Below are 15,749 nucleotides of genomic sequence, written 5' to 3' on the forward strand. Positions count from 1 at the left end.
CCAAGTCTTTCATGAACTTGGCATATCCCGGCAGTTGTTCTAGAGCTTCAACCAAAGACACATTTATGGACAAACTTTTCATCATATCAATGAATTTCTTGAATTGGTTCTCATTGTTTTGCTTTGTGATCCTTTGAGTATATAGTGGAAGAGGCCTTGTCAAAGGAGCCTTGACTTTGGGCACTACCGTTTCTTATATGTCTATCACATGTTCCCTAGACGGGTTCACATCATTTTGTGTCTCCTACACATTGTCATCAATGTCTATCCTCACTTCATCATTCACTTGCACATAATTGCTTTGCTCATCATCATCTTGTAACAAGACATCATCACTCATAATATTTCTTGGATTAGAGGTACTAGCAACTCCACCTCTACCACTTCTTGTAGTCACCGCCATAGCATGGCCCGTATTGTTCCCACCCTTTGGGTTTACTACCGTATCACTTGGTAGTGCCCCCTTAGGGCGAGTATTCAAAGCTTGAGAAATTTGGCCATGTTGGACTTCCAAGTTGCAGATAGAAGTGTTGTGGGAGGCTAATTGGGCATCAAAGTCGGCATTTTTCTTCATCATTTGCTCGAACATTGTTTTAATCCGTCCCATCTCATTATTGGAAGAACTAGGACCTTGTGACGGACATGGAGGCGGGTTGTTCGGTTGTTGATACATCGGAGGCCTTTGAAAGCTTGACCCCCGATTCCCTTGATTATTGTTGTTCCAACCCCCTTAATTGTTATTGCCTCCCCAATTACTATTATTGTTGCCACCCCAATTGCCTTGATTTCCTTTATTACCCCAATTTTGATTGTTGTTGTTCCCCCAATTGCCTTGGTTGTTGTTGTTGCCACTATTTTGATTTCCTTGTTGACCTTGATTCCCCCAATTTCCTTGTGATCTCCACTGTTGTTGATTCGGAACATTGCCCCATTGACCTTGATAATTGTTGACATATTGAACCTCTTCACTTTGATCATTATAGGAACTACCACTTTGCTCAAATTGATCCTGATTGTTTTGAAATTGTTGACCTCGTTGCCTTCTCTTGTTGATCGTCATATTCACCCCTTCCATGGCATTCACTTGTTTTGGCCCTTGAACTTGTTATAACTGAGCTTTGGCCAATTTTTTCATGGTAGTAGTCAACTCAACTATAGCTTGGTCTTGGTCATGAAGCTCCTTGTGTAACTGAATAACATTAGGATCACCTCTTGGAACATTAGCTCTACCTTTCCACACCGAGGAGGTATCTGCCATCTCATCAAGTATTTCACACGCTTCGGCATATGGCGTATTCATGAAGTCCCCCCCCCCTAGCGAGTTGGTTGACCACACATTGGTTTGTTGTGTTGATGCCACGGCAAAATGTTTGTTGGATCATGGCTTCGGTCATATCATTATTCAGACATTCTTTAACCACCGTCTGATACCTTTCCCAAATCTCATGTAGCGGTTCATTTGGCTCTTGTCTAAAAGCAAGGATCTCATCTCTTAGTGTTGCCATACGTCCCGGAGAAAATAACTTTGTAATGAACTTCTCGGCCAACTCATCCCAAGTGGTGATGGAATGGGTGGGTAACCTTTCTAGCCAATCTAAAGCCTTCCCCCCTTAGAGAGAATGGGAAAAGCTTTAACATCAATGCGTCCTCAGAGACATTAGTTTTCTTGCTCCCCTAGCACGTGTCAAAAAAACCTTTGAGATGCTTGTAGGAATTTTGGTGTGGAGCTCCGGTGAAGAAACCCCTCTGTTCCAACAGTGTAAGCATGACATTGGTTATTAGAAAGTTGCCCGCCCTAATCCGTGGCTGGGCTATTGCACTTAAATAGCCTTCGTTGGGCAACACCCGGTGTGTTGCCCTTGGAAGAGGTGGGGGGTGGTTTGGAATATTATCATGAGGCGGTTGGCCTCTCCTTTGTACTTGAGGTTCAAGTTGAATCTCAACCACGGGATTATCATCTACCTCCTCCCCCAATGTCAAATTTCCGAGGGCTTTGTTGTTAAGAGACATTTGGTACCTAAAAGTAATTCGCACACAAATTAGAAAAACAAAAGGAAAGAAAAACAAAACACACAAGTACTCAGATATATAGTTAAAACCGCCTAACTCCCCGGCAACGACGCTAAAAATTGATCAGGTCCAAGCCTGCACTACTATTGAGTAGCCAGGGTGGTCGATGTAGTTTTACCAAACTAGGTCGAGATCGAATCCACAGGGAGTTAATTTGTTTGGAATTAGGTTTATATTAAAGTCTAGATGCTAGGTTTTGCTCTTAATTACACTTCCACACATGTTTGGCTTGATTTCTACTTCTAACTCTATTCTATTGTATGCAACATTTGAAATTAAGTATAATATTTTTGTTGTTGATTTTTAAGGGTTTAAAGGGACTGGGGTAGTAACTTCCACCTAGGTGGATATCTAACGGGTAGCAAGAATCTAGGGCAATCGTGTGATTAGTTGAGGTCGTATTATTATCTCTAAGTTTAACCCTTTAATTGGGGCTATCGACTTCTTGAGTTCACCCCAATTCCTTATTAGCCTAGTTTTCCTGGACTTAGTCCCTCTTTCTCAAGTAGAGACTAAGTCATAAAGGCATGAATCAGTGTTTGCAACCACTAATTCCATAGTTCTAGCAAGAACTAGGCTAAATATCACTAACTCATACACATTCAAGCCCTAAAATTCAATACCCATCAAATACTCACACTACAATTGGGTCACAACCCTAGATGTGGGTTTAGATACTCATGGAAATAACAGAAATTGAAGATAAAAAGAAGATAAAATTCATAATACTAGATTAAAAGATGAAAATCTAATGTTGAAAGATAATTCTAGTACAAAATTTCCAAAAGTAGTAAAGTCAGTCATCTGTGGTGCTCCTCTAATACATGACATTACCTAAAAATGTCAAAAAGATCTATTTATACTAAGCTGGAATTTTCGGACAAAAATACCCCTGCGGAGGTTGTGCGGCAACGTAATTCTGAGCGTGGCCGCATTCTTCCTTTCGTGGCTGCGTAATTTTGACCGCGGTTCGCGTTTTTCAAATCTGGATCTGGGTTGAGATGAGTTTCGGGGGCCACATAATTTCAATGGATGCCGCGTAATGGACTTATGCGGCCGTGTAATTCTAACACAAACCGCACTTCCTTCTTTTGCTCAAGTTGTGAGATCTCTGAACTTCATGCACCGCGGTCCGCATAATTTCCATCCCGGGCGTGGTGATACTTTTGCAGCCGCACATTTCTGGCGCGGACCTTGCTTATCATTTGTCCTGAAAAAGCAACTATCTGAATCTCCCTTTCCCAGACCACATATTTCTCATGGGGGGCGCGTTGTGGCTTCTGCGGTCGCACAATATTTGTACGGTCCGCGTTTCAGATCTCTTGGCCCAGCCTTGGTTTTTGTTCAAGTTTTGACTCCTTTGAGTTGATTATGACTCCCTTGGCTCATTTTGAACAATTCCTAGCAAGCATATTACATTAGTTACCAGGAATACCTTCATGCATTTTTGGCCCAAAACACAAGTAAAAGAGAGCAAATAATAGGTTAAAATCCCTACTTATCAAGTAGGCATCGAGAAAACTGAGAGTCTCGTAGACGGTCGTGGCATCAATTATACGATCGATGTTAGGCAAAGGAAAAGAATCCTTGGGCATGCTTTATTCAGGTCTTTATAATCTACACATATTCTAAGTTTGTTTCCCTTCTTAGGGACTACCACTACGTTTGCTAACCATTCGGGATACTTTAATTCCCGAATGGATCCTATTTTGAGAAGTTTGGTTACCTCGTCCTTGATGAAGGCATGTTTAATCTCGAATTGGGGCCTTTTTTTTTGCTTCACCGGGCGGAATTTGGGGTCCAGGCTCAGTTTGTGAGTGGTAATTTCTGGCGGGATCCCTATAATATCGAGGTAGGACCAAGCAAAGAAATCCATGTTAGCTATAAGTAAATGAATAAGTTTTTTCCTGAGCTCAGGCGTTAGCCCTGTGCCTAAGTATACCTTTCGTTCGGGCTGATGTTCAGTCAGTATGACTTGTTCTAGCTCTTCGACCGTTGATTCGGTGGCATCGGAGACATCGGGAATTATGAAGGATTGAGGGATCCAATAGTCGTCGTCCTCGTCGTTCCCCTTCTTCTCCGATTAGGTCAAGGCTGTTGTCTATTGTTGCTATTTGGCCTCCTACTTTCCCTTCGAATCTGATACCTTTGCTGATGAGAGTGCCGATATCGGTATCACTTCATCGACTAAAAATATATCCTTGGCGGCGGGTTGCTCTTCGTACACTGTTTGACTCCCTCCGATGTCAGGAACTTCAGAACTTGGTTGTTCGATCCCTTCTGTATCCTCGTCAATGAAACACAAGGTCCATTCTGGTAAGTAATCCCGAGTTTGCTTCTCCCTTGTGATCGACACCTTGGTGCATTAAAATACTAGTCCTTGAGGAATATCGACCCCTCAAACAATCATATGAATCACGTGTTGTGGCTCTTCTTACTCGTTCTGTCTGTTTGAATCTCTATTTTTGAAGTGGTTCTTGGCCCGATCACTTAAGAATTCCCGAAGGTGCCTCTCGTTCAATAATCGGGCTACTTCCTCCCTTAGCTGTCTACAATCTTCTGTTTTATGGCCATGGGTACCATGATACTTGCATATTCAGTTTGGATATCTCTGGGCCGGTTTGGTGTACATAGGTCGAGCCTATCTGGTATCTTTGATTCGTCTGATGGTCGATACGATGCAGATACATCTACGTTAAAGTTATATTCTGAAAAGTGAGGTGCTTCTTTTGGCCCGCATCCCTATCGAAACCACTCTCTCATGAGTCTTCGGGAGCTCTGTCCTCGACCATTCCTTCTATTATTTTGAACGGGGTTGCGTCCAGGCTCGTTGTTTCTCTGATCTCCACCATACGACTGATATCAATCTCTGTTCGACCATAATTCCCGGTCAATATCCCTTTTAACTTTGCCGACGGGCCTGTTTGGATAAATGGACCTGGAAGGAGCCCCCATTTGATCATCCTCGACCCTGATCTTCGAATGATATCGATTATGTACGTTGTCCCAAGTGACAACTGGGTATTCGATCAAGTGTTCTTTCAACTTCTGCAAAGCTATGGAACTCCGAACGTTGAGACCTTGAATAAAAGCTTGAACAATCTATTTGTCAGTGATCGGCGGCAAATCCATTCGTTCCATTTGGAACCGAGATACAAACTCGCTGAGTATCTCATTGTCTTTCTGCTTTACCTTAAAAAGGTTCGACTTTCTTGTTGTGGCCTTAATGGCTACGGCGTGTGCCTTTACAAAAGAATCTGCAAGCATAGAAAATGAATCAATATAATTAGATGGTAAGTTATGAAACAATATCATAGCACCCTTCGATAGAAAGTCCTCGAATTTCTTCAGCAATACGGATTCAATCTCATTATCTTCCAAGTCATTTCCCTTGATGGTGCACGTGTACGAGGTGACGTGTTCATTTGGATCTATCGTCCCGTTATACTTTACAATCTCAGGCATATGGAACTTCTTAGGGATTTGCTTCGGAGCCACATTCTGGAGGAAAGGTTTTTCGACAAACTTTTTGGAATCTAGTCCTTTCAATATCAGTGGTGCCCCCGAGATTTGGTCGACCTGGAGTTATAAGTTTCCACTTTCTTATCATTTTCCTCGATCTTCTTTTCCCTTGTCTTGATTCGCTTTACCAGTTCTTCGAGCATATTTATGATAGCAGGATTGGTCTCTGATTCTCCTCCATTCAATCTTTCTGGCACCGATTCGGCCCTATGAATAATTTCCAGCGATAGCTCAAGCTCGATCCTGCTTAGTGCATGGTTCTGATTTTGGAGTTGTGCTATTACAGCTTGTTGAGTCTGCAATATTTCGAATAATTACTCAAAGGCTGATCCCGCCTTCTTCACCACTCTGTGTGTTCTGATCGGTTGGTCGAATGTCCCTGCGGACGCTACTTTTAGGATCGACAGCCACATTCCCATTAATGGCAATATGGAAACTGACGTCGATTGGGTCCACGACCTGGGCCCTATCGGGGTTGACTGGAGGTACTCAATTTCCTGGGGCGGCTATGTTGTCATTCTCGCTATGGAGACCAAGGCCTTGTCTGTGTGTGTGGGTGCTGCTTGAGAGTTTGACATGTTGATCCTGGAATCAAAGACAATTCAAAGAACAAGCGTAGAATAGTGTATGTTACAAAAATTGTACCGTGTAATCACTATTATCCTTAGCCCCACGGTGGGCGCCAAACTGTTTACCCTCAAAATTGGATAACAATTAAATTTATAAGTGGTTTTAAGGATACACGATTTCACTTGGCACAAACTGAGAAATATGAGAATTAATATTAGAAATTAACTGTAAAATCAAGCAAACTAATATAGTGAGCAGTTATGGACCTCGAGGTAGATCGCCCTCGAACCAACTGAGTATGCTATTGAAAAGTATGAACTGAAACATAACTTAAGAGAGAAAATGTAATGTATTTCCTTTGTTATGCGTGAATATGATGATTACAAAATGATTAGAACCCTCTTTATATAGTAGATGAATTCTACTTATGGTACAATTCTTAATACAGAAGGAAATTCCATGATTGGCTAAATAACCGCTCTTGACTTGGTACGTGCCGAGATTTTCGCTACGATCCTTGCCTGATCACAGATATCTCGGCTTTCTGTTATTTGGCTTGGTAAACCTTCCTCGATCTCACTCGAACTTTTGTCATGCTCGATCTCGATCTTAGCAGACCTCGATCTCGATCGGTCCTTGAGTCATGAGTTTGGTAATCTAACTCCACACCACAGACCGTCATGACATGGGGTCGAACCTCGGCCTTCCACGCCCTGGTCTCGATTAATCATAAAAAAGGTGCAAGCCGATTTTGACCGTATACAGATATATTAATAGCAATTATAATACTAAACTATTTTCTAACATAAGAATATGAATGGAGCGAAAGTTTAGAAGAATAAAAAGTATTGGGATAACTTTGGACATTTTTTGCCTTATATAAAGTAAAATTTAGTTGGGTTGGTCACTTTTTGTGCCAATTATTAAAGTTGAGTCATATTTTGGAATGTAATTTCAAAGTAACCACAAGACCAATTAAATTGGTATTTTTGCCCTTAACTAAAATACAAAACACAACTCCAGCAATTGGTGATGGATTTCAAAACTTTGACAAGTGGAACCCTAGTGAAATATATTGGGGTTCAAACTCTAGTAATGATTACTGATGTTTGAACCTTTACTGGTTCAAACTCCAGGAATGATTCCTAGTGTGTGAACCTTTATTAGTGCAAACTTCAGGAACAATTTTTTATTTTTAAATCTTTACTAGTACAAACTCCAGGAATAATTCATGATTTCTGAACCTTTAATATTGCAAAATCTAAGAATGATTCCTGATTTTTGAATCCTCAGCCACTTATGAAGATGATAATGATGCCCCGATTTTTCTTGTACATGCTAGTTAGTATTACCTATATGCTTGGACATAGGGCATTAATTGAAACACAATAATAATTCAATGATTTTTGTGAGTCATCTATTTTTAAATAAGGAAGAAAAAGTCAGAGTAGTTCGAGAAATCATTATTTCACGTCGTAAAAATTAAGGGTATCAATGGATATTTAAAAATCAATTAAATTGACCAAACTGTACCATTCCGAACTGATTTTTAGGCTTCTTTTAATAAAATTATTAGTTTTTATATAAATCTATAACCATACCGATAATTAGGGTAGAATTTTTATTTTATGAAAATAAACCGAAAAAATACCGAACCGTACTGAGTAAATTTATATGAAAAAAATATATTCATATATTAAGTTTAAAAATAATAAAACATTAAATTTTTCCTTGTGCCTTGGAATTATGAAAACAGTTACAAACCAACAAGTGATTAAACTCAAAATCCTAATTTTCAAACTTCTTATGCTACTCTTATTGAAACTAAAATATTTTAGCATATTCACTAGCAAAACATAAGGTGTTGCAGCGATTATGAGTAACAAACTACAACGTATTAAATATGTTTCTTTCCGAATGATTTTGATTTATCTTTTTGAATATTTAATCTTGTATAGACTTTATTCTTGAGTCCCAACTTCATTAATATCTTTCCACTTGCTTAGTTTCTTTTACACTGATGTAGAATAGTTGATGGATCTATACTCAAGCCATCTTTCATATTTTTTAAGTCATCACCCTTTAAACAGTAAAAATGCCTAGAGAGTTTTTGATAACTCCTATAAAAGTACGCATGTTATTGCATTGTACTTCAACTGTTAATATAAAAGTACTATTTAAAAAACCAAAAATTAACTATACTGATACCGAAGAGAAACCTACATGAATGGGACGATTTCGAAAAGTTTAGTTTTGGTTATACATAATAGAATAACCAAAAAATTAATATGATACAAATTTTATAAAATAACTGGCCGAACCGAACCATTGACACCCCTAGTAAAACTGGCTTTTAGAAAGGATAGTTTTGGAACAAGAAAGTTGTGAGGCTGATTTAGGGGTGTCAATGGTTCGGCTCGACCGGTTATTTTATAAATTATATACCTTTCCAATTTTTCGATTATTCTATTATGTATAACCAAAATTAAACTTTTCGAAATCGTCCCAATCATGCCGATTTCTCTTCGGTATCGGTATGGTTCGGTTAGTTTTTGGTATATTTTTTTTAAAATAATGTGAAAGTCACTAGTAAAAGTAAAATGTAATAACATACGTACTTTTATAGGACTTAGCAAAACTCTCTACATATTTTTACTGTTTAAAGGGTGATGAATTAAAAAAATATGAAATATGAATAAAGTATAGATCCATCAACTATTCTACAGTAGCGCAAAGGAAACGAAGCAAAGACAAAGAAAATATATATCACATGAGCGAAAAGATATTAATCAAGTTGAGACTCAAGAATAAAGTCTATAGAAGATTAAATATTCAAAACGATAAATCTAAATCATACAAAAGGAAACATATTCGATACATTATAGTTTGATACTCATAATCGCTAGAATATTTTATGTCTTGCTAGTAAATATGCTGGAAATAATTTAGTTTTAGTAGTAGTAGCATAATAAGTTTGGGAATTAGGATTTTGAGTTTAATTATTTATTGGCTTGTAACCGTTTTCATAATTTCAAGGCCCAAGGAAAATTTTAATGTTTTATTATTTTTGTACTTAATATATAAATATGTTTTTCATATGTAAATTATTTGATACGGTTTGGTATTATTTCGGTTTATTTCCATAAAATAAAAAACTAAACTAATTATCGGTACGGTTATAGATTTATATAAAAACCTACGATTTTATTAAAAGAAACCTAAAAATCGGTTCGGTAATATCCATTGACAATCCTGAATTGATTGATCCCGACTAAGAATAATAGCAATGGAGTTGTGATAACTAATTGTTTTATGAAACTAAAAGAAAAAGTGAAAGACAATTAAATTATAAGAATGACTCCAAATAACTCTAGCAATATGTCTTGTGTTTCACCTAAAATGTCAAACTCCAGCATATGATGCTAGTGATATGCTAGGTTTTCACTTGAAAGGAAATTTTTGAACTTCAGCATAGTATTCTGGGGGTTTCACCCATCAAAGTTTCAAAGTTCAACCCCGATTACTAGAGCTATGTCCGTGTTTTAGTGTTGGAGGCATTTTTGTCCAAATATTTTTTTCATTATGAAAGGAGTGGCTAAATACTGCTCTTTCTGTTTCAGATTAGATGACATATTTCGCTTATCGAGAGTCAATTTGACTAAATTTTGAAGCTAAATTGAATTAGTTCAACTTGAAAATTTTAAATTAAAATTTAGATATTAAAAAATTGTACTTGCGATTTTTCTTATGTCAATATGATTAAAAAAAATATTTTAAAATATTGTCCAAATTTCACACAGTTTGACTCCTTATAGCGAAATGTGTCATCTAAATTGAATAGAGAGTAATTTAGGGAAACTACCAGTTATGTCTACCCATAGCAACTTATTACAAAAATTGGCGATTTCATAAAATTTTACTAATATTAGTCAAATGCTACCAATATTAGCCAATTAACTATTTATAGACAAAAAAGATCAAATTTTTGCTTTCTTTTGAGTGCGTATTATTGGAATAGATTGGGTCCATTTTAAGAAGTTTGAATCTCAATTTTGGGATGATTCAGTGGAGTTTTGAGGTGGTTTAAATTGAAAATTTGAAGTAAAAGATGAACATGAAAAAAATAATATATGTATTACACTGTGTATTATTTGTATATTACATACGTATCATATGTGTATCACATGCATATTCATGTATACTTGTGTGTGAGATACATGTGTCGCAGAGAAATTTTTTTAAACTCAATTTTAATTACGAATTTTGATACCAAACCAATCCAAATCACCTCTAATCTTGCTCAAATTTTATATATTGCATCATCTATGTGTTATCAATGAATCGAAACATTACGCATTGAAAAAAATCTCTTTTTTGCATGTCATTTGAATGTTGTATATCAATGATAATTTTTTTGGCTATTTCTGGTAAAAATGACTAACATGAATAGTTATTGGTAAATAGTATCTTTTTTGGTACATTTCCATAAGATTCCTTAATAGTTTTCCAAATACTGGCTAAATTCTAATAACATAGGTTAAAAGTGGCTATTTACCAATATTTAACCCGAAAACCTTTCCTTTTGGACTTGAGCCCAGTTTTAATGGATTGGCCCAATTGATGAAAATAGTAAACAAAGAAAAAAGAAACGAAAAATCCAATTTTACAGAGAAGCCGCCATGGATGATGAAGCTGAAGCTTTGAACCTGAAGAGCTTCTTGAGATGGGCAACTGAGCTTGGAATCTCAGATTCTCCATCAACTTCTATAACCCCATCACCAGCTTCTTGTTTGGGATACTCCCTTTTTGTCTCTAATTTCCCTGAAGCTGGAGGGTAAAATATTTATCACAATTCATTCTTTTTGGTACTGTAGTGGCACAGTTATATATAGATATAGTAGAAAGTTTCTTTTAAAGTTTGTATCTTTATGCTAATCTTGAATACCGGTGTAATACCATAAGTAGGGTCTGAGTTAACTATAAAAAAACAATTAATGGGTGTTATAGTACTTTGCATATGGTGAATTGTAATTCTCTTCTAGACAAGGTTGATTTGTGTATACATGATAAATGAGCTGATGCTTTTGGTCTCGTGTAAGAGCACAACACGTGATGTGTAATGTGGATCAGACACACGTCACGTGTTCGAGCACGGAAAAAAGCATGATATTTAAGTGGATAGGGACATGCCCATTATCCACCGTGTTTCGAACCATGTCCACTGGCCCTTTGATTAGCATAGCAAGTGTGTGTGGATTAGGGGCACGTCACGGGTTCGAATGCTTTCAAAAAACTAGTATTATGGAGAAGGGTAGAGGGGTGGGCCCATCACCTGACGCATTTATAATAGTCTGCCACTAGCCTCGAATAACAAAGCACGTGGATTAGGCGTATCTCAAGAGTTCGAAAACTTGACAAAAGCCTGGTATTTGAGTGGAAAAGGGTAGAGGGATGGACTCATTATCCGACGAGTTTCAAACTGTGCGTCAATGGCCCTCGAAGATTTATCGGTTATAAAGAAATGAGCTGATGAATGATCTCTATTGTTGCAGGAGAGGTTTAGCAGCAGCTCGTGATATTAAGAAAGGGGAATTGATTCTTAGAGTCCCAAAGGGAGTGTTAATGACTAGTCAACGTCTTATGAGAAACGATGAGTCATTGTCAATTGCTGTCAAGAAACACGCTTCTCTCTGCTGTACTCAGGTGATTCTTCTTTGTTCTCCATTTTACTGTAAGAATGAGAACTTGGGTTTTGCGATTTATGGACTAAACCAGAAAGTGTTTTTCTTTTTGGAGTTTTCTATGTGCTCAACTAGTAATGTGAAGTTAACTCAAACGTATTGCTGAATGTCTGGTACGTGTTACCTGAATATAAAAGATTATGGAGCTATATATCTATAGTTGGCCTTAAAACAAATTGGTAAAGCTCTGGGGCTTAAAGTTTCTCCATTCTTGTTCACTATACTACTACTCTCTGCCCCAATTAAAGTGCTCTATTTAGTTTGTGAGATAACATTCTGAAATGAACATATAAAGTGGAAAAAGTGGCGCTCAAAGTGAATTGAAAATGCTATGGAAAGTGTAGCGAAAAAGCTTTGTTTTTTTTAGAAAGTGAATGTACGTTTGGAACAACTCAACTTAGAAACTACTGTAGTATTGGCTTGACCTTTATGTTGTGTCTGCAGTTTCTTCAAATGTATATAGTAAAACTTTGCAACCTTGGTTGTGCAAGTGAATCTTTTGCTCATATCTCCACATTCAGATTGGTTAACTAGTTACCACTCACCCTCCTCTTTGTGATTTATTTGGCCGGCAGTGATGGTTTCTTTCAGTCTGATATTTTTGCTTTCTTAACTTACTTTTGTTGCAGATTTTGGCTGTTGCACTATTAAATGAAGTGAACAAGGGGAAGAGTTCACGGTGGTGGCCCTATCTAAAGCAGTTCCCCCGCAGTTATGACACACTTGCGGATTTTGGAAAATTCGAGATACAAGCATTGCAAGTTTGTCGCAATCCCTACAAGTTAAAATGTATTCCATAGTTGGCACCATTAAAAGGTCTGAAATATTTCTAATTCCTTTTTTTTTAAGATTGATGATGCCATCTGGGCTGCACAAAAGGCTTCTCAGAAGGCTGAAGGAGAGTGGAAAGAAGCTAGTGCGCTTATGCATGATCTCAAGCTCAAGCCGCAGCTCCTGGCTCTTAAAGCTTGGCTATGGGCCTTTGGTTCTGTAAGTATGGAGTTGCCCGTGCTAACTTTTTTGGAAAACCTTTTCATTTTAAAGTTAAGCGTTTCTGACTAGTAAAAGCATTAACTCATTGAAATATTTACGTATGCTATGGTTGATCCACGATTCACTCTGACCACTCATCGTCTATCTTGATTCATGATGTACTTGAATATTCATTGTCTGTCAGCTACTTGTTACTATATGTTCCCTAGTTTTCATGTTATATTCATAGTTTAACATGAAAAAGGTTCTTGCTGAAGATATCCTCGCGCACCATGCACATACCTTGGGATGAAGCTGGCTGTTTTTGCCCTGTGGGGGATTTCTTCAACTACGCGGCACCTGGAGAGGAAACATCTAATTCTGAAGATCAGGTCACTAGAGAGGCATTTTCATTGCAAGAAGACAGTATGCTTAATTCAGTAACTGAATTGGCTGCAGCACATAGGCTAATTGATGCTGGATATGAGGAAGACGTTTCTTCATACTGCTTCTATGCTAGAAGAAACTACCAGAAAGGAGAACAGGTGATGCTGAAGTTATTCCTCCCTTTTTAATACATTTTCTTTCTTCATCTGTATGGCATGGAGTGAATTAACTAATATGGCTCGTTTTGATGAAAAACTTGTGTATGGTGAATGGTCTTTTACTTGATATTCAGAAAATTAGGAACTTCAATGATTAACAGCACATATATCGCAATTGGAAATCCAGGGTCATTGAAGTTTAAATAGATTAAGACAACTCCAACTCCATCTTCCTTTGAATTTTCGAACGAGTTTGTGCTAACCCCCCCCCCCCCCAAGGCTTTGGTCTAGCGGGAAGAGCGTAGCATATGATTTGCGCACGTCATGGGTTCGAACCTTGTGGCAGGCAAAAGCGTAATATTTAAGTGGAGAATGGTAGACGACATGGTTTTGAACCATGCGCCATGCCCTTAGGGATTTCTCAGATATCAAAAGAAAAAAAAAGAGTTTGTACTAAAGGTCCGCTGTGATTGAACACTGCAGGTTCTTCTAAGCTATGGAACTTACACAAATTTGGAGCTTCTTCAACACTACGGATTTATTCTTTCCGACAACCCAAATGACAAGGCCTTTATACCTTTAGAGCCAAACATGTATTCTTTGTGTTCATGGGAGAGCGAGTCACTCTACATTCAGCCAGATGGGAAACCATCCTTTGCTCTACTATCAACAGTTCGAATCTGGGCAGTCCCTCAAAACAATCGCAGGCCAGTTGCACACCTAGTCTATTCAGGATACCAACTTTCAATAGAGAACGAAGTTGTTGCAATGAGATGGCTAGCGAAGAAATGCAGAACTATACTCGACATTCTTCCAACTACAGCTGAAGAAGACGGTAAGTTGCTTGTCATCCTAGATGAATTTCAAGAAACTCATCAACTCGTGGATATTAAAGAGATGCCATCAGCACTTGCAACTGAGCTTTGTGCTTTCATGGAAAGCAAGAAGATAGTAAGCGACGGAACTTGTGTCATTTCAGGTGTAGCTAGAAGGTCTATTGGGAGATTAAAATTAGCAATCCTGTGGAGGTATCAGTACAAGAAAATACTTAGCAATTGCATTTTACATTGTACTGAGGTGATTAATGATATTATTTCTACAAAAGATTTAGAATACAAGGAAATCTTTTTTAAGCCTGCGAATTTACATTCACATTGCTTTATTCCATTGCACTTCCGCCTACTACCTTGTTCAGTAATTTCTTCACCAACACATTAAAGTGTCCTGAGGCGGATCTAGAATTTCTAAAACATGGGTGTATTACTAAAGAAAGGAGAAAAAAGAAAGTACGATAGTAAGTAGGAATCGATCCTTATTACTTTTTGGGTAAATAACTTAACCTTCAATCAAATGCACCGTTCAACCTTTTTGGAGTATGGGTGCCAATATATAATATTAGATCAACTTTAAGAAATATGTACATAAAAGGTCAAATCCACTTTTGGATCACTTTTTTCGGGTTAATATGACTTTCTTTCGTATGCATTTCTTAGGGCTTTCGGGTATGCCACATCGCATTCGGCTTCTCGCTTATCTCCATTTGGTGCCGCTTAATAAATTGTTTAACTTTAGCTAGCGTTTGGACATAGATTTGATTGAAACTTGAAAAAAAAGTTTTTGAAAAAAGAGTTTTTTGTTATAAAATAAAAGGAATGCAGTAAAATGTAAATAAGAAGAGATAGAAAGAAGGAATAAGTCTTTTCTTCTTTCACTTTGGTGTATCTTTCCATTACAATTACATAGCCTTTTATAGGCATAAAAAGTAAAGATGATGGACATAAAGTAGGAGATTTAATCTTTAAGCTATTCACAACATGGGCATCCAATGTAGCATCCAATGTACAAACTATGTTATTCACAATATGAGCATCCAATGTATAAACTATTTATAATACTCCCCCTTGGATGTCCATGTAAGATAATGTGTCTCATTAAGAACTTACAAAAAAAATATTGGGATGTACATAGTTATTTATAATATGCATTGCTTGGTGCCTCATTAAAAACCTTACCGGAAAAACCCAGTGGGACAAAACCTTGGTTAAGGAAAAGAGTGCAGCGTGTAGTTACTCTCCCTGATGAAAACTCACTTAATGTCTCGAAGACGACGCATTCCAATCTTATATATCAGCTTTTCAAATATTGAGGTTGGTAATGCCTTAGTGAACAGATCAGCCAAATTATCACTTGAACGAACTTGTTGTACATCTATTTCACCATTCTTCTGAAGATCATGAGTGAAAAAGAATTTCGGTGAAATGTGTTTTGTTCTATCTCCTTTGATATATCCTCCTTTCAATTGAGTTATCCATGCAGCATTGTCTTCATA

General features: G+C 37.5%; 1 protein-coding gene across 1 annotated transcript; it reads left to right on the forward strand.

Annotated features, from left to right (window-relative positions):
• Positions 1-10,800: 10,800 nt before the first annotated feature.
• On the forward strand, positions 10,801-14,638 carry LOC107787360 (protein SET DOMAIN GROUP 40-like). The gene is made up of 6 exons (XM_016608916.2): positions 10,801-10,996; positions 11,715-11,865; positions 12,533-12,664; positions 12,753-12,893; positions 13,154-13,420; positions 13,904-14,638. Exons 1-6 carry the CDS (start codon positions 10,842-10,844, stop codon positions 14,636-14,638), a joined length of 1,581 nt encoding a protein of 526 aa, XP_016464402.1. The 5' UTR covers positions 10,801-10,841.
• Positions 14,639-15,749: the final 1,111 nt, after the last annotated feature.

This window comes from Nicotiana tabacum, chromosome 20, assembly GCF_000715075.1.
Source record: "Nicotiana tabacum cultivar K326 chromosome 20, ASM71507v2, whole genome shotgun sequence".
Lineage (NCBI taxonomy): Eukaryota > Viridiplantae > Streptophyta > Magnoliopsida > Solanales > Solanaceae > Nicotiana > Nicotiana tabacum.